This window comes from Heptranchias perlo, chromosome 23, assembly GCF_035084215.1.
Source record: "Heptranchias perlo isolate sHepPer1 chromosome 23, sHepPer1.hap1, whole genome shotgun sequence".
Taxonomy (NCBI): Eukaryota; Metazoa; Chordata; class Chondrichthyes; order Hexanchiformes; family Hexanchidae; genus Heptranchias; species Heptranchias perlo.
In genome coordinates this window covers 40,352,805-40,372,518 of record NC_090347.1, presented here as the reverse complement: position 1 = coordinate 40,372,518, position 19,714 = coordinate 40,352,805, and the positions used below count along the sequence as shown (strand labels likewise).

At 45.1% G+C, this 19,714-nt stretch overlaps 1 protein-coding gene across 1 annotated transcript in view; it reads left to right on the top strand.

Moving 5' to 3' along the window:
- Positions 1 to 19,714, top strand: part of tmem94 (transmembrane protein 94) — a 150,521-nt gene that overhangs the window by 71,074 nt on the left and 59,733 nt on the right. The window contains exons 8-15 of the mRNA XM_068004365.1: positions 3,141 to 3,227; positions 5,294 to 5,410; positions 6,894 to 6,950; positions 11,148 to 11,252; positions 12,628 to 12,801; positions 14,635 to 14,838; positions 16,441 to 16,756; positions 18,697 to 18,870. Coding sequence (XP_067860466.1) covers positions 3,141 to 3,227; positions 5,294 to 5,410; positions 6,894 to 6,950; positions 11,148 to 11,252; positions 12,628 to 12,801; positions 14,635 to 14,838; positions 16,441 to 16,756; positions 18,697 to 18,870 — 1,234 coding nt within the window. The remainder of the gene's footprint in view (positions 1 to 3,140; positions 3,228 to 5,293; positions 5,411 to 6,893; positions 6,951 to 11,147; positions 11,253 to 12,627; positions 12,802 to 14,634; positions 14,839 to 16,440; positions 16,757 to 18,696; positions 18,871 to 19,714) is intronic.

Genomic DNA, 19,714 nt, shown 5'->3' with positions numbered 1-19,714 from the left:
GGATGATTGATTATTTTTTTTCACCCTTCCAAACCTAGAGACGCAAGTGTAGAATTCCTACCTCCTATACGAGGCCGCCTATCTCAGAGATTGAAGCTGGGGCTGCTTTGATTTTATGGTTCAATTCCACACTAGCAGTGCATTTTCCCACCGAGGAACCCTTGCAGCACTTTCCTGATGCATGTCATGGTCTGCCTGATCACAGAGCTCCACCGGTGGCATCTTAGAGATGTCCGCAGGTTGAACTGTCCCACACTTCCAGCCAAGGAAGGCAGTGCAGATGACAACAAAGAATCATTACAAACTTGTTCTTGTTGTTTAATAAAGGCAGAGTTCTTACATGTTGGGATTTAGTTTGTAAGAGTGTTTTATTTTGTGCCATAGGCTGATTCTGTTAGCCTTTAACAATTGGTTCAGATCTGAAGCCTTGCAAAGATCAGTATGTGTTTGTGATCTCGATTCAGTAATTATTTAGGAGTGATTGCACTACTCAAACTGGTTTTGAAGTGGATTTCCCAGTGCTCTTTTAGAGGAGGCTGCATTTACACTACAACTGTAGCAATTGTACAGTATGGTTTTGCCTTGATCCAATGCTGATCCAATACGGGGGGTGCCAGAGGACTGGAGAGTTGCAAATGTTACACCTTTGTTCAAGAAAGGGTGTAAGGATAAATCCAGCAACTATAGGCCAGTCAGTTTAACCTCGGTGGTAGGGAAACTTTTAGAAACGATAATGTGGGACAGAATTAACAGTCACTTGGACGAGGGTGGATTGATTAGGGAAAGCCAGCACTGATTTGTTAAAGGCAAATCATGTTTAACCAGCTTGATTGAGTTTTTTAATGAGGTACCAGAGAGGGTAGATGAGGGCAATGCAGTTGATGTGTATATGGACTTTCAAAAGGCCCTTTGATTAAGTGCCGCATGGTAGGCTTATCAAGATTGCGGCCCATGGAATAAAGGGGGCAGTGGCAACATACATACTGAACTGGCTATCGGACAGGAAACAGTAGTGATGAACGGTTGTTTTTCAGACTGGAGGGATGTGTACAGTTGTGTTCCCCAGGGGTTGGTGCTGAGACCACTGCTTTTCTTGATATATATTAGTGACTTGGACTTGGGTATACAGGGCACGATTTCAAAATTTGCAGATGACACAAGGATAGTAAATAGTGAGGAGGATAGTGATAGACTTCAAGAGGGTATAGACAGGCTGGTGGCATGGGCGGACACGTGGCAGATGAAATTTAACGCAGAAAAATGTGAAGTGATACATTTCGGCAGGAAGAGCGAGGAGAGAAAATATAAACTAGAGGGTACAGCTCTAAAAGGGGTACAGGAACAGAGAGATCTGGGGGGTATATGTGCACAGATCGTTGAAGGTGGCAGGGCAGGTTGAGAAGGCAGTTAAAAAAGCTGGGCTTTATAAATAGAGGCATAGAGTACAAAAGTATGAAAGTCATGATGAACCTTTATAAAACACTGGTTCGGCCACAACTGGAGTATTGTGTACAGTTCTGGGCTCTGTACTTTAGGAAGGATGTGAAGGCCTTAGAGAGGTTGCAGAAGAGATTTACTAGAATGGTTCCAGGGATGAGGGACTTTAGTTACGTGGACAGACTGGAGATGCTGGGGTTTTTCTCCTTGGAACAGAGACTGTTGCGAAGAGATTTGATAGAGGTATTCAAAATCATGAAGGGTCTAAACAGAGTAAATAGAGAGAAACAGTTCCTGTTGGCAGAAGGGCCAAGGACCAGAGGACATAGATTTAAGGTGATTGACAAAAGAACCAAAGGTGATATGAGGAAAAACATTTTTGCACAGCGAGTGGTTAGGATCTGGAATGCACTGCCTGAGGGGGTGGTGGAGGCAGATTCAATCATGGCCTTCAAAAGGGAACTGGATAAGTACTTGAAAGGAAAAAATTTGCAGGGCTACGGGGAAAGGGCGGGGGAGTGGGACTAGCTGGATTGCTCTTGCATAGAGCCGGTGTGGACCCGATGAGCCGAATGGCCTCCTTCTGAGCTGTAACCTTTCTATGATTCTAAACTTTCAGTGCAAATCCAGAATTGGGCACATCCTGGCTCTGGAGGAGGAAGTCTCACTCTGCTTTGTCCTGGAACCAAGTTGGGCCTGGATTTGCATTAGAAGTGTGCCAATGCTGTAGTTGCAGTGTACATGCAGCCTGGATTTCAACCTCACTGATATTGTTACAAGACAGCTAAAGAGGACTTTGCTAATGCAGAATAATCCATGAAGAGTGTTTACTGGAAAATAAATCATGATGTCAGGCCAAGATTCAATGGCTGATGACTCAGCAAATGCTGCCACAAAGTAGTTAAATTATAGCACATGGTTTTAAATAAATGACGCTAAAAATGGATGCATTTCAAAATAAGTGCTTTTGGTCAGTTTGGGCAAGAATATAAAAGCAGGGACGTTATGCTGGAACTGTATAAAACACTAGTTAGGCCACAGCTTGAGTACTGCGCACAGCTCTGGTCACCACATTACAGGAAGGATGTAATTGCACTAGAGAGGGTACAGAGAACATTTGAGGATATTGCCAGGACTGGAGAATTTTAGCCATGATGACAGATTGGATAGGTTGGGGTTGTTTTCCTTGGAACAGAGGAGGCTGAGGGATGATTTGATTGAGGTGTACAAAATTATGAGGGGCCTAGATAGAGTAGGATTGGAAGGACCTAGTTCTTTTAGCAGAGAGGTCAATAACCAGGGGGCATAGATTTAAAGTGATTGGTAGAAGGATTAGAGTGGAAATGAGGAAACATTTTTTCACCCAGAGGGTGGTGGGGATCTGGAACTCACTGCCTGAGAGGGTGGTAGAGGCAGAAACACTCAACTCATTTTAAGAAATACCTGGATGTGCACCTGAAGAGCCGTGACCTGCAGGGCTACGGACCAAATGCAGGAAAGTGGGATTAGGCTGGGTGGCTCGTTTCTCAGCCGGCGCGGACCCGTTGGGCGAATGGCCTCCTTCTGTGCCGTAAATTTTCTATGATTCTAAGTAATCAGACACGGTGAATCTGGGAGAAGATCTCTTGCTGTGTTATTTGTTGCAGGCATTCCTGCTAACCATGAAGTTAATAATCCACCATTTTGCCTGATTTTGTTTTAAGGCTGTGTTTCTGATTACGAACACCGTTCGGTTTGCCCTCAATGCACCTGGAATCGGCAGCTGGCAGTTCACCTTCCTCCAGCTTCAGGTAAGTTTGTAGCCCTTATAATAATGCAGAGCAGTAGCACAAACTTTACTTTGAGGGACAAAGCATTTAAGGTCTCCCTCCAGGACCTCAGCGCATAGTGTGCTAGGCTGACATTCCAGTGCATTACTACGGGCACTGCATTGTGGGAGGTGGCCTTCGGACGCGATGTTAAACCGAGCCCTCCGATTCCTGTTCCACTAGCTCAGATGAATGTTAAGGGTCTTATGGCACTATTTAGAGAAGAGCATGAAGTTTTCAGGATGTCCCGATCAACATTCCTCTCAACCAACACAAGAAACAGATCAACACATCATTCACTTGCCGTTTGTGGGATTTGTTGATCCACAAAATGGCTGCCGTGTTTGCCTACATAACAGTCACTGCTTTTCAAGTAATTTAATTGCACATGAAGCATTTTTTAGGTGTTTCTGGGAGACTGCCTAAGGTTCAATGTAAATGCAAATTCAATGTTTACTATGCTGCCCTATCATTCTTTCTAGTGTGTGTGTGTCTGGGAGGTGAGGAGAGATCTAGTGACTGATACCACCCATAAAATTATAATGAACAACCATTTTAATATGTTAGAGTTGTGACATCCTTGGACATCCCCAATCTTGACATGGTGGTAAATAGGCCAATGCCTCCACTTCAGGGATGCCAATCTGCAGACTTTTGCTTTACTTCAACTCCTTTCCCCCCTCCTCCCCCCCCCCCCCCCCCCACCCTTGAAAATAATTAAGAAGTTTCATGATTTATTTTAAAAAGAGCACTTTGATTGGTACAGATGAGGTGCTAGATGGCAATGGGATGCTTCTTGAAGCATGTTTTGGGGCTGATTTTCCTGACCTTTTACCCAAAGGAAACGCCTATTCCCTGGAGGCAAAGATGAGGTAAAAAGGAGCGGAGACCCATGATGCCATAGCGAAGCTGGTTCCCAGCCTCCCAACTCACAACCTCCTCACATTGCGGCCCAGGGGTGTTCCAGTAAGCTAATGCTGGGCTTTGCACCGGGACTAGGTCCCGGTAGCAACCCAAAGAGGACCCAAAAGGTAGGTAGTAAAACTAGTAGGTTGCTAAGTACCCACCCATCTTTGGGCTTTCAGGCCTTCTGTCTGCTGTTCCCTTAAGGCCAGCCAAGCCTGCAGCGAGGCTCCTATTTCTTCCTGTTTGCTGATTAGGCCTGTCCCAGGCCCCTTGGTACACGAAATTTGTCCACAGCTTGGTTTGGACAGGCCCAACATACTTTGGATGTGCTGCACCTGTCCAGCACTGAGGCAGAGATGGGGAGCACTCATCTAGTCATAACTAGAGGTTGCTGCACCCTGCAGCATGATGTGTACCTTCAGCGATGCACATACTTTTGGACTTGGAATCTTTTTTTTAACTGCTCTCCCTATTATCCCTGCTCAAGTATTTGTCCAGTTAATTCCGCATTCCTGCGCTCCCAGCTGGGAGAGGGGCTGGAGAATTGGAGTTAGTGTTGTAGCCCTATCTATGACCCGCACTCCCTTCAAGCAAGGCTTCCCAGCTGGGCGTACGGAACACATGTTAGCCTTTATCTATACTGTGGTGGTTAGTCAGTGCAGTGCATGGCTCTGAGCACTAACTGGACAGCCCTTGGTGTGTGCTATTGAATGCAACCCAGTGCTGAAGGGCTCCAATGATAGATGTTGCAGTCAATCCCACTACAGCTCTTGCCAGAAGATTAAGGTGGGCTGCTGATGAGCTTGGTGATTCACCTAGACTTGCATTTGCATTAAAGTATGGGCACTGCTCTTCCCATGAGCAAAAGCAATATGAGGGAAGTTGGAGGTACAAACTCTCTACCTGACACACAATGTGAGCGAGACTTTCAGTGCTGCAACATGAAGTGAAACATTCTGTAGCTCAGTCACCTATACTCCAGGCTGATGGAAAGAGAAAAGGATGCAGCGACTGGGTCAAAATTGCACTTAATTCTTACTCACAACTAATGCCAAATTGTTGATTTCAATCCTAATGGTGTGTGTGTTGTTAATGCATCATAGTTTATTGCGTCGTTTGTAATTATCACTTTTTATGTTTAGGTGAATGGAGTTCTGCCCATTCTTCCCTTATTCTTCCCTGTGGTGTGGGTGCTGGTCACGGCCTTTGGAGAGGCTAGAGTCCTAGCTCAGTTCAGCAAGGCTCCTCCCGTTGGCCTGGTAAGGTTTTTCTCCTGCCCACAATTTAGAAACATGGGACTACAACAAATGGATATAAAGAGTGATATTTGGGCTGATTTTTTAAAAAAGAATTATTGGCTTCTCAAGAATGTACATACAAAATTTGTAAAGCTATTACACATATAGGCATACTTTCATACATTTATTTTATGAAGCCATTGAAAGACTAAGGGTGCATTCATATAGAAAATTTGAGGTCATTGTATATTTAGGTGTCCACTCACACACAATTTATATTATATATTATACAATGTATATTCCCATATGTAGTTAATGGAGTCATGGTATCTGCAGGAGAAGGGAAGTGTATCACAGCATCAGGCTGCCTGCACAGAGAGAAATGCCCACCAGGGCACCAAGGCTGTTTGTTTGGCCCTAGGTTCTGGGGGTGGAGACAGTAGGGAGGGTTCCTCAATGGTGGTGGTGGCGTTGGTTGGTATTGGTGCTCCTTCTGGCCACTGGGTGGGTTGGTGTACTGAGGGGGTAGTTTGTGTTGAGTGGGTCTCCCAGACTGCCTGGTACTTCCCGAATTCTAGGCAAAGTCCAAACAGCACTTGTTCTGATTGGAAGTTGCCCCACACGTGTTTCAGCCGTCTTATTTGTTGTGGGCTGGGGGAGGCATCTTCTTGCAGCTAGTAGTGAGAGTTATGCTAGCCTGCTTGATGTAGAGGGTCCTTTATCTCCGGTGGGCAGGCTCAGCAAGCACTGAGCAGAGTTCTCTGCAATCATGAGACTGGTTATGTTCCTAGTGAACTCACAGACTTTTGTCCAGAATGGCTCAATGCTTGGGCGTGACCAGAATCTGTGGAGGAGGGAGCCGTTCCTGGCACAACCCCTCCAGCAGTCTGGTATGGAGAGGCGGAATGTGTTGAGCCTGTGTAGGGTGTGGTATATGACTTTTGAACTGGCCTTCCTGCATTTTGCTTCAGGTGATGGTGTTTAAAGTCTGTCTCCATTACTTTTGCCATTCCTTCTCCCCTAATGGTCAGCCTAGGTCACATTCCCAGTTAATCTTCAGGCTGTCTGTCCAGTCCTTGTTCACGGAGGTCAGAATGGCACACAGTACGGAATTGCATCCGGAAAAGGCTTTTGGGGAGTGGAGGAAAAGTTCCAAGTTGGCCATGCAGTAGTGCAGGGTTCAGGAGGTAGTGCTTCATCTGGAGATGGCGGTATTGGCTCTGTTGGGGAAGGTGTAAATTGTCAGCTAGCTGATGAAAGGGCATATTCTGGTCCTCATGGAGGAACTGACCTTTTTCATACCAGTCTCTGCATCCAGCTGCGGTATATTCTCCTGGGAGCTCCCCATTGTGCCATACTTGGAGTATGGGCTGGTGGATCCAAGGGGTTCTTAAGGGAGGCCTGCCTCCAGACTCGGGACTGAATAAACCTTTGATATTTTGTGATGTAAAGCTGTAGCTTCAGTAGTTCTATTTTGAATTGACTGATTCTTCTCTCCTTCCAGTTGGCGAAATTCTCCGAGGATACACTCAGCAGCTACACTGAAATGGTTTCTTCAAAGGTACGGACCTTTAGCTGCATCAAGCCCCATTTATAAGAACATAAGAAATAGGAGCAGAAGTAGGCCATACAGCCCCTCTAGCCTGCTCCGCCATTCAGTTAGATCATGGCTGATCTTCAACCTCAACTCCACTTTCCCACCTTGTCTCCATATCCCTTGAATTCCCCTAGAGTCCAAAAATCTATTTCAGCCTTGAATAAACTCAATGACTCAGCATCCACCGCCCTCTGGGGTAGAGAATTCCAAAGATTCACAACCCTCTGAGTGAAGAAATTTCTCCTTATCTCAGTCTTGAATGGCCGACCCCTTATCCTGAGGCTATGCCCCCTAGTTCTAGACTCTCTAGCCAGGGGAAGCAATCTCATAGCATCTACACTGTCAAGCCCTCTCAGAATCTTATATGTTTCAATGAGATCACTTCTCATTCTTCTAAACTCCAGAGACTATAGGCCCATCTTTACCATCTTTTCATATGCTTTTTGTACCTGTATTCATCTTATGTGATTTTTTCCACTCATTCCTTTGCGTAACCTGCTGTTAAGGAAAGTAGGTTCTGGGAGGAGTTGGGATGTAAGAAGTGTGAAAGGAAAACTGTCATCTGTCAATACATCAGCATAGGTGATCTTATTTTTATTTTCAATGTAACTATTACAAGGAATAGCTTCAAAGAGTCTGTTCTGCAGTGAATTTCCTTGACTGCATCCCAATTACTTTTAATATAATTAACTTTGAGAGATGCCATTGTTAAGCGTGTTTTATCTTTGCAGCTGTTGTTTATACACTTTCAAGCGGGTTGCTGGCAAACAGCTGCCTGGGATGGGGAATGCAGCCTTAAATCATTTGCAAAGCCTCCTGGCAATGTGACATGGTGGCACCCTGTTGCAGGTGTGGGCTTAATTTCTCATTCAACACAGACTAACCAGCAGAGCTGCATAGGTGTGTGAAGCAGTGAGTCTGCCACCAGTACAGTGGCCTTCGTCAGGGGATTGGAAAATGGTGTGAATAGTTGTGAAGCTAAATGAGATTAAAACTTTAAGTACAACCTGTGATGGGAGTGACTTTAACTGTGATCGACTGCATGCGCGGAAGAGTTAATTTTCCACTCGTGCACACCTGCTGGAAGTTCATATCGGAAAATCACCTTGATTCTCTTGATTTTCCATCTATTAAAATGGTCCAGAAATCAAGGGTTGCACATGTACAATCATCCGATATTCACTCGCAGGCAAGAAAGGCACCACATCGAGAGGCACAAGTAGAAAACTTCCCCTAATGTGTCTTTATCCCTCCCCTTAAAAGGGAATTATCCCAAGTGAGAGTAGGGGGAGAAGAGCAGCGCATCATTTGCATTGTAGTAGTGTCGCAATCAAAGCAATGGTGTTTTCAGGATGCAGTGATGCAAATTGAGTTTATCAAAGCTTCTCCTGATGTGCCTTCAAACCAAAACTGAAATTTTGCAATTTCCTAGGTAAATGGTACCATCTCTACTGATGTAAATCATAGTGTCTCACTGTCAGACTCAGTAACTCATGCTAGCCAACACCCTGTGTTACTACCTATATCTCTCCTAATCCAGCTCCCCAATGCTGTTAGGTTCAGTAACTCCTACCAACCAATGAAGTCATTAACCCAGGTGTTTTGGCGATAATTTTGCTTCAATTGTTGGGCTCTCTGACTCATCCAAGCTAGCCGCCAGCTTCCATAGATGTCACCAATGTTTGACTGTTTAAGTATTTTTGTCTAAAAAAGGTAGTGACCAAAAAAGTTAATGAAAGGTAACCATTTGATGTGACACTCACTACCCATCCAGTTGCCTTAGATTGCAGAGTTTGTTTTTTTGCACATTGCCTTTGGTGCAGGAGGTCGTAATAGGGAAATACTATTTGTCAGTGATCAAAATTTGCCTTGTTTTTTGGGACTTTGAATAGAATATTGATGTTACTAGTAACAACGTTCTGCAGAATCTGTCTTTCAATTTCTCCCTCTACAATGAGTCAAAAAATCGAGTCGGTCCAGTGTATTTTGCCTGTCAGATCAGGGCCATAGCCAGGAGTATGCACTTTTTAGTTTTGTAGAGCAGCAAAGATGAGTGTCACTCCCCACTCTGCTCCTCAGTGCCATCGCTGCCCCAGGGGATGCTATGGGTGGAAATCCTCGCCAATAGTTTTGAGAGACTGGGACCTCTATATTAACCCACCACCCTTCCCCCGCCCCCCCTCCACAACGGGCGGGAGAGAGGGTGGGGTTAAAAACTTTAAATCACGGAACGTGTCCCCAGCCCCTTCGCGTACATGACTGCTGCTATTCTTACAGCAGCGGGTTGTGAGCTGTGCGAGTATCTGGTCTTGGAGAGGCGGGACTCTTCTATCATATTTAAATCAGGCTCCCATAGTGCAATGGGGGGGGGGGGGAGAGGAGAGAGGAGGACAATGTCAGCGTCAGCATGAATTGAGGGAGGGAGAAGAGAGTGCCAAAGTAAACTGAAGGGGAAGATGGTTCGTATGAAGGGAAGGGGAGGAACGTATCAGTATGAGTGTCCGTAAGAACTGAGGGGAAGGAGAGAAGAGTGCCAGTGTGAGCTGAGGGGAAGGAGAGAAGAGTGCCAGTGTGAGCTGAGGGGAAGGAGAGAAGAGTGCCAGTGTGAGCTGAGGGGAAGGAGAGAAGAGTGCCAGTGTGAGCTGAGGGGAAGGAGAGAAGGGTGCCAGTGTGAGCTGAGGGGAAGGAGAGAAGAGTGCCAGTGTGAGCTGAGGGGAAGGAGAGAAGAGTGCCAGTGTGAGCTGAGGGGAAGGAGAGAAGAGTGCCAGTGTGAGCTGAGGGGAAGGAGAGAAGGGTGCCAGTGTGAGCTGAGGGGAAGGAGAGAAGGGTGCCAGTGTGAGCTGAGGGGAAGGAGAGAAGGGTGCCAGTGTGAGCTGAGGGAAAGGAGAGAAGGGTGCCAGTGTGAGCTGAGGGGGAGGAGAGAAGAGTGCCAGTGTGAGCTGAGGGGAAGGAGAGAAGAGTGCCAGTGTGAGCTGAGGGGAAGGAGAGAAGAGTGCCAGTGTGAGCTGAGGGGAAGGAGAGAAGGGTGCCAGTGTGAGCTGAGGGAAAGGAGAGAAGGGTGCCAGTGTGAGCTGAGGGGGAGGAGAGAAGAGTGCCAGTGTGAGCTGAGGGGAAGGAGAGAAGAGTGCCAGTGTGAGCTGAGGGAAAGGAGAGAAGAGTGCCAGTGTGAGCTGAGGGGGAGGAGAGAAGAGTGCCAGTGTGAGCTGAGGGGAAGGAGAGAAGAGTGCCAGTGTGAGCTGAGGGGAAGGAGAGAAGGGTGCCAGTGTGAGCTGAGGGGAAGGAGAGAAGAGTGCCAGTGTGAGCTGAGGGGAAGGAGAAAAGGGTGCCAGTGTGAGCTGAGGGGAAGGAGAGAAGGGTGCCAGTGTGAGCTGAGGGGAAGGAGAGAAGAGTGCCAGTGTGAGCTGAGGGGAAGGAGAGAAGAGTGCCAGTGTGAGCTGAGGGGAAGGAGAGAAGAGTGCCAGTGTGAGCTGAGGGGAAGGAGAGAAGAGTGCCAGTGTGAGCTGAGGGGAAGGAGAGAAGGGTGCCAGTGTGAGCTGAGGGGAAGGAGAGAAGAGTGCCAGTGTGAGCTGAGGGGAAGGAGAGAAGAGTGCCAGTGTGAGCTGAGGGGAAGGAGAAAAGGGTGCCAGTGTGAGCTGAGGGGAAGGAGAGAAGGGTGCCAGTGTGAGCTGAGGGGAAGGAGAGAAGGGTGCCAGTGTGAGCTGAGGGGAAGGAGAGAAGAGTGCCAGTGTGAGCTGAGGGGAAGGAGAGAAGGGTGCCAGTGTGAGCTGAGGGGAAGGAGAGAAGGGTGCCAGTGTGAGCTGAGGGGAAGGAGAGAAGGGTGCCAGTGTGAGCTGAGAAGAAGGAGGTGAATGTGCACATGAGCTGGGGAGGAGAGGAGAGGAAAGTGTGCCCGTGTTAGCTAGGGGGGAGAAGAGTGCCACACTGTATTGAGGTGAAAATGGATGAGTGCCAGCATGAACTGTTGAATAAACCTGAATGTCATGTATTTTTCCTATTTAAAAAAAAACTGAGTCCAAACAATTTTGAAATGTGTTTAAAATGAACCAGAATGCACCATTTTCATTGTAAAAATTCAAAATTTGCTGCCTACAGCCCTGTCTCCTATCTCTCCATTCTCCGTACTTATTCTGTACTTGGATAAGTCTTGGTTTTCCCTGACAGGAAATGATGTTCTGCATCGGGAGTCACTTTCTGTCACTACTGCGAGGAAAGTCTCTTACACTCTGCTACACTTCCAGTCTGCTTCAGAACCTGGGCTCTGTCACAGTGAGTATTGGGGCTATCCAGTGATTTAGTTCATGCCCTTGGTAACAGCAAAGTATTATGGGCCTGCTCTAGCCAGATGTGTAAAATGACGCAAACTCCTAGTAATCTATGAAAATCAGTCTTGCATATTAGTTTAATGTTGATGTTTGTTGTAATATCATTGCTGAGGAATTAACAGGGGAAGTTAACCTTTGATTCTTGAAATACAGTGAGAGTGGTCTATGCAAACACCAACATTTTGTAAGAGTATACATTTAGCTGGCATCAGGTAAGACTGTTTTCTGAGTGTCTGCACTGGTAATCTAGAGTTCAATATAGTATTCATGGATGTTGATCTGGTGCCATAGCACTGGATGAGCTTCACCTATGAACCATTGTCTCCCAAGTGTGGAGAAGTTCAATTTTATAATGTTCCATTTTTCCACTGCCAGTTCAGCCCCAGCTGCAGTGCATCTTGTGTTAAATGATATCACTGTGGCCAGAGGATAACCTGCCCAGCTGTGCACATCTGGGTCAAGCCATTCTTGGAGATGATTCCATACCCATGGTACAGGAGCAGTGGCCTTCTGTGGTGGAGCAGAGGTGCAACATCCCCCAGTTGGATTTTTGTTGATGGTTTTGGTTTTGAGATTTTTTTTTAAGTGGCATCAGTTTATCTTTTAAGGGGAGGTTAACTCTCTGGGGAGTTCCTGGACAGACTCAGTTCCTGCAACGTATCTAATCTCTTGTATGTTGCTGTGTTGTCTGCTAGGGAAAGTTCTCATTGAATTACAAATCTGTGTTTTTGCTTAGGTTTTCAGTTGCTTTTTCAAAAAAAAATTCAGATCAGATTCAATGATCCCATCTTCTCACAGATTAGATCAGTATACATCTGTCATTAATCTGGGTGATTGGTCTTATAAAACCATTTATTACTAAAGAATAGTATCCCTGTAAGGACAAAAATTAGTGCATCCAACACAAGATGTTTATCAGAGAGGCGGCAGATGATATATTAACTGAGCATGGCCCTCGTGAATCACGTAGGGTATAAAGGGTTCACTTGTAGTTGCTTCTTCCTACGCTCCTTTTAGGTTCCCTAAAGCCCTTTCATGCACTCCTTGAAGGAGTGGCCAGGTAACACGTGCCCATTCTCTGTTTAATGACACTGCATAACTGACTTCCAGTCGGCATGTGGGAGTAAGTGGGATTTATACTACTATCTTGTAACTAAAATCAGAAACTTGCTGGAAATCAGGGACTCAAGCTTATGGTCTGGCACATTGGCCCATCAATGCGCTACTGCCCCAGGATGCTTGGAATTGAGTGTTATCCAATTTGTATCATTGTTCGTATATTAGCGTGAAAGCATTATCTTGTCAATCTGAATGTTTAGGTGCTTTGCTGTGTGGACAAGCAAGGAATACTGTCGTGGCCCAATCCCAGTCCAGAAACTGTTCTGTTCTTCAGTGGACGTATGGAGCCACCCCATGACAGCCTAGAGGACCTGAAAGATGACCTGTCCATGAGGTCCTTTTGTCACCCAGAGATGGAAGAAGAGAAGGATGAGGTGAGGGTCCAATTCGTCCTGTTGCTCACCTGTTAAGATCTGCCGTAGACAAAATATCTTTCAGGGCTGACATTCAAAGCATCAGTTCCACGTTTGAGTGCAGGATTATCTCAGTGCCCAGCAGAAAGGAACTTCTTAATCAGGGGTCATAAATATACGATAGTCACTTAAAAAAAAATCGAACAAGAAATTTAGGAGAAATTTCTTTACCCAAAGAGTGGCTAGAATGTGGAACTTGCAAATAGCGTAGATACATTTAAGGGGAAGCAAAGTAAGTTCATGAGGGAGACAGGAATAGAAGGTTATGCTGATAGGGTTAGATGAAATAGAGTGGGAGGAGGCGCGTGTGGAGCATAAACACATGCATAAACCAGTTGGGTTGAATGGCCTGTTTCTGTGTTGTACATTATGTAATCATGTTAGAACAAATCAGCATTCAGGGCAGGGCTGGATCTCCATATCGACTCAATGTAATGAGACAGCCAATGAATGACCCACCACATGCACCATCCAAGTGGGGCTTTTCCAAAGAGGAGACATTGGTGCGGGTGGGGGGGTGGTTAACAGGAGGATTCTGTGCTCTTTTAAGCAAAAAATATATTTGCGAGTACTTATGTGAAATAAAATGTGTAAAAAAAAAACTATCGCACACATGGGAATAAAATGTCACCCTGCAGGGTGAGTTGTTTAATTGTACCACACACCGACTTTGGAAGTCTGAGTCTTCTCAATTTGCTTTGATGTTGAAAAACTTAATTGTAATCGTGTTTGTGCCAAAGCACAGATAAGTTGATAGATTAGTGAGATGGAGATGTGTTGTCTCACATTCTGTTTGGTTCATGTACAGTATGATATGGAGTCTTTTTTTTATATCCTTCCTGTTTTCTCCCTTTCTCTTCAAAAGGGACTGACTCTTGCTAGTGTGCAATTTCACAGGCAATGGACACCCTCCAATATCTCACTCAGTTGGCCCATTCTTCATGTGTGTGTTGGCAGGTCATTTGATCGTGTGCTATGTGGCACTAAAGCCAGATCCTGCCCTCACCCGATATCCGCACCTGCACCTTCCAGCTGGATTGTGACTGCCTGATAATTTTGTTCTCATTACTAGCCCAGGGGAGCAGAGGACAACGTTGCATAGCCCCTGTTCTCCCCACCCACCCCCCCCTCCCCCAAACACACTACCACCCTGGTTGAGATCAGCTAACTCTGTACAGATTGAGGATCAAACCTTGGTGGTCTGTATGGTTCAGTGAATGGGGCTCCAAATGTACCAACTGAATTGTAGGGGAGTGAAAACTTGTGTTTTTAACCATGGGGGAATGTTCATAGGTGTCATTTTCATGAGCAGTGTGCAGATTTGAAAATTGCTGTGCCGTACACAATTAAGTTTTACATTCTAACGCTGCCAGCTTGAGCGCCATGGGTAGTTAAGAACTACTGAGGGGTTTTGATAGAGTAAATCGGGAGAAATTGTTTCCACTGGCAGGAGGGTTAGTAAACAGAGGACACAGATTTAAGGTAATTGGCAAAACCAGAGGGGCGACCAGGAAAAAATATTTTACGCAGCAAGTTGTTATCTAGAATGCACTGCCTGAAAGGGCAGTGGAAGCAGATTCAATAATAACTTTCAAAAAGGAATTTGATAAATACTTGGAGGGAAAAAATTTGCAGGCTATGGGGAAAGAGCAGGGGAGTGGGATCAATTGGATAGCTTTCAAAGAGCCGGCACAGGCATGGTGGGCCAAATGGCCTCCTGTGTTGTATGATTCATTGATACTGTTCTATGCGAACATTGAGATTTTCTGACCCTTGTATTTGCATAATTCCTAGCCCCGGGAAGCTGATGCTTTGTTGCCCACCACTGGTCTGGAGTTTGTGCATGTCACTAATGAAATGGGACAGGACAAAGATGAGAAGACTGAAAGCACTCCGCGGTCGAGGAAACGCTGCGAGAGTCGCCGGTGCAAGCACCTGTCTGGATCCAATGTCAGCTTCAGCAAAGACACAGAAGGAGGGGAGGATGACCTGACACAGGTAACAACAGCATGAGCAACTGCGTTGTCAGTGAGTAGTGCACCCCAGGTACATTGACTTGAGGTGGGTGGAGGGTTTTGGCCTTGTGTGGGAAAAACAAACCCTGGACGTAATGTGAGGGAGCGGAGAACCTCTGTTGTATTGTGAAGGAGGCGGCGGAGGGGTAGGCCCCAGGAGTACTGTGGGGGAGGGATGGGCGAGCGCACCCCACACTTATTGCGAGGGAGGGGTGGGTGGATCCCAGGTGTATTGATAGGGGAGGATGGGTGGACCCTGGGTTTTTTGTGAGGGAGGGGCATGTGGACCCAGGTGTATAGGGAGGGAGGGACAGATTCCTGGGTGTAGTGAAAGGGTGGGCTTGGCAGACCCCAGATGTATTGAGAGGGCGGCATGCCCTGCTATATTGCCAGGGAGGGACGGGCAGTCCCCAGGCATTTAGGAGGAAGGTGTGACCAGACCATAGGTGTATTGTTGCAAAGGTGCAGAGCCCATTGTACTGTTGGGGAGTGCGGACCCTTTGGGAATTATTTCACATTGACTTATACTCAGGCTGCAATTCACTTACTGTCCTGTCCCCATCACCATTTTTATGATTGTAGTAAATGATGATAATGCATTAATAAGAAAATAAGTTAAAAGACCAAGCTGTGCTCTTTTTTTTCTTCCTTGGATGAAAGAGGCTCAATTACATTTGACATTATTGTTGATATTTCTGACTACCCAAGTATTTTTTGAGATTTTTTTGGGAAGGTAAATTGGATACTGGGCAACATTTTTTTTTAAGTAACCCTTTATAGGAAACTGGTCAGAGGCTGGAATGGTTTGTATTCCATAAATTGCTGTCTTCTAGTCTGGATTACATCTGTCCCCACTCGTACCTGCGCACAATCAATGCAAAGCCTTTCAGTTTTGTGTAGGCGAATCTTACAGCAGATCTTGAAACCCCAATAAACACATGTCGAAAGTACCAATTTAATTTTTCCACTTGTGGGGAGTCCAAAACTAGGGGTCATAAATATAAGATAGTTAGCTTAAACGTTCACTCCCTTCACTAGAAGGACAAGGGCAGCAGGCACAGGGGAACACCACCACCTGCACGCTCCCCTTCAAGTCACACACTTGATCTGGAAATATATCGCCATTCCTTCACTGTTGCTGGGCCAAAATCCTGGAACTCCCTACCTAACAGCACTGTGGGAGTACCTTCATCACATGGACTGCAGCGGTTCAAGAAGGCGGCTCACCACCACCTTCTCGAGGACAATTAGGGATGGGCAATAAATGTTGGCCTTGCCAGCGGCGCCCACATACCATGAATGAACAAAAAAAAAGTCACTAATAAACCCAATGAGGAATTCGGGAGAAACTTCTTTACCCAGATAGTGGTTAGAACGTGGAATTTGCTACAAGGAGTAGGTGAGGCAAATAGCACAGATGCATTTAAGGGGGCATGAAGAAAGGAATAGAAGGACATGTCGATGGGGTTAAATGAAGCAGAGTGGGAGGAGGCTCATGTGGAACGTAAACACCAGTTGGGCTGAATGTGCTGTTTCTGTGCTATAAATTAGATGTAATTTGACTACAATTCTGTACTATTTACAGGTGAGTGGTATTGGTGAAGACCTGGACTTGGAAGCAGAAGATTATATCTGCGATTACCACCTGGAAATGCTGAGTCTCTCGCAGGACCAGCAGAATCCGGCCAGTATTCAGTTTGATGACTCTAACTGGCAGTTTCACATCTCCTCACTGAAACCACTAGGCCTCAACATCCTCCTCAACCTGTGTTACTCCACCGTCACCGAGCAGGTGTGCCGCTTCTCCGATCACCTGTCCAATATCGCCCTGCAGGAGACGCCTGGCACTGCCATGCCCATCCACGTTCCTTGGGGGCTGTGTGAATTAGCCAGGCTCATAGGTACGTGTCTAGTCTAGTACTGCTAACAGATTGTTTGACGGCTTGCAGTGTTACTTTAATATGTTGGCCCAGATTTTGCTGTCAAAATAACGGGGAGGCTAATGGTTCTCGCCGTTATTTATGCACAAATCACATAGCAGCTTCAGGCGAGGGGCAGATGCGCAGCTAAACTCAAATATTCAGAAGTTGCTGTCCGAGTTGTGCTACTTCGCCTTTAGCTTTGCGAATAGGATATCTCACTGTCTGTCTCGCCATTGAAATGCATTGAACGCTGTGAAGTTCCTGTATTTGCACGATAGATACGAGCTAAATGCGCCACAGAAAGTTAAGTCAAGTCATTTCAAGTCTAAATACCCTTTTAATGATGGGATAAGTGTTAATTACTGCCAGTCAACCGCTCTGGCACTAGAAATTAATTATTACAAGCGTGGAGTCTCATTCCTTCAGGTTTTAATTGTTGGAGATTTTACAAATGTAAAATTTTAATTTTTTTTTACTTTTCTGTCTCTTCTCTCTCTTAATCCAATCTTTCTTTCCCTCTCTTTATTTCTCATTCTGTACCTGATTTGACATTGAATTCATCCACTCTAATTTACACTTCCTTGCACTGTTAATTTCACACTCCTTCAATCTGATTGGTTAAGGAGATGCACAGTTGCTTGCCCTGTTTCCCTCGCTGTGACATTATCAGCTCACGCTTTCAGCCACTAGCCACGCAAAAAATTTAAAAAACTTAAACATGCAAGGGCAAGTCTAATTAATGGCAAACGCCATTAGGTGCCCTGCCACAGCAAAATCTGGCTCATTAGTATTAAGATGTAACATCTGAGCAGAACCAAGAAAACAATATGGATTTTCGGATCCTAATTGTCCTATTGGGTACCAGATTCTATTTGGCACTCTCTACTGTCACCTGCTTTGAATGGATTGTCTATTACGTTGTATCAGAAGCAAACGGTTTCTTTTCAATCAAAGAGTTTGTTAAATTGATGGTGGAAGGGGATGCTGAATATTAGACAGGTACAGCCTTTTCATTGGGAAGGTGAGCAGAAAGTAGTTGATCTGGAGCAGACACTCCGTTTAACAGGGAGGACTGAATAGAACCTTATTAGCATTACATGTGGTAGATTACTTATCTGCAAAGAAGGATAACAATCTGAAAAGCCCTATTTGAATTGCTAGTCCCACAGTAAGTTTCTTAGCTGGGCATTCACTACTATTAATGTAATGTGAAATGTAAGCATCTCCCCAAAAAAAGTTATCTTGATTAACAGCTAAACTAGAAAAAAACCAAATAATTTTGCAATTCATTTGCTGATGCTTATCATCTGATGTAGACATCACAGTATCAGTGGTTTACAAATTAGCCTGTTGCAGATTGCACAGAAAATACGGGTAATTTGGAGTGGTTCGAGGACAACAGTGTCTATGAAAGCAAGAAAGAACTTGCATTTATATAGCGCTTTCATGAGCTCAGGACATCCAAAACTGCTTTACAATCAGTGAAGTACGTTTTGAAATGTAGTCACCGTTGAAAGGGTTCATAAGCCATTTCTTTCACGGTTGATTAAGTTATTGGGAGAACCCCAAGATCAGGTTACAGTTCTGAGTAATGCAGAGCTAATTCCTAAATTTTCTTGGTTTAATTTATCCATTATTCACCTGTACCTTCTATTTTCTGTAATCCATGTTGTGCTTTGGTTTGAAACAAAAGAAACTGAAGGTGCCGAATGGTGTCTTTTATTAAGAATGTGTAACCAAAGGGAAGGGCCACGGTCCATAGGTGCAGGACTGAAAAGACTAAGACTAAGAAATCAGCGAGTAGTGACTACCTCATGTATCTGTAGATTGTAGAAGGAAGGGAAGGAGGTCCATAGTTCTGAAGAAAAGCATAAAGTAGGAAATGTTAGCTATTTAGAATTTGTGCTTTAATTTTGTAGGCTTTACTCCTGGTGCCAAAGAGCTCTTCAAACAAGAGAACCACCTGACCATGTACCAACTTCCGACAGCAGAGATGGTCAAAGAACCAGTGCCACGGCGACTGTTGTATGTAACCAAGAGACGACCGCCACTCAGTCACATGATAAGCCTTTTTGTGAGAGATACATTGACTAGTGAGTATCATTTTGAATGTACTTCAGTTTTAAAAGAAAGCACTCACATTTATACAATGCCTTTCAAAACCTGAGGCCGTCCAAAAGCGCTTTACAGCCAATGAAGTACTTTAGTAGTGTAGTCACTGTTGTAATGTAGGAAACGCAGCAACCAATTTGCACACGGCAAGGTCCCACAAACAGCAATGAGTTAATGACCAGATAGACTCAACACAATAGTTAAGGTAAAAGAAAAACCAGTGTGTACGTAGTTTAAAGTGGTCAGGACCTATTTTTTTTTGCTGCCCTCTGGCTTGTTAAGGCACCCTGAAATATAAATGAGATGGTGCCTTGAGCTTATAGTTGCCTGCTTCCGTAATAAATAATGCGTTGAAAAATAAGGCTTCAGCCTAATGCACACTAAGATGCTTTGTATTGACAGCAAACTAACTGAAGATAGTGTAACCAGGTGTAGCAAGTCAGCAGTAGGAGGAGAGATTCTGGGCATCACTTCTACTACTGGCTTTGCCTTGGGGAATTGATTGACACAGAAATAGCTATAAATTTGGGCCAAGGCAGATCCTGCCTTTTAGAAGATGAGGATCTTAATATGCTAACAGCTGTAGAGGTGACTGAAGTCAAGTGATCTGTGGACGAGCCAAGATTAGGAAATTCTATCGATGGACTGTGCTGTGGAACTTGTAATAGATTTCTGATGCATTAAGTCAAGTGCAATCTTGTAAAAACAAAATAAATTGTTAAACACAGCGCTAAAGAGTGTGTAATTGTGATACCGAATGGCTACCTGCACATCACAACATAGTAATCCAATTGTGGGGGGGGTGTTCACTGACCCCCTAAGCCA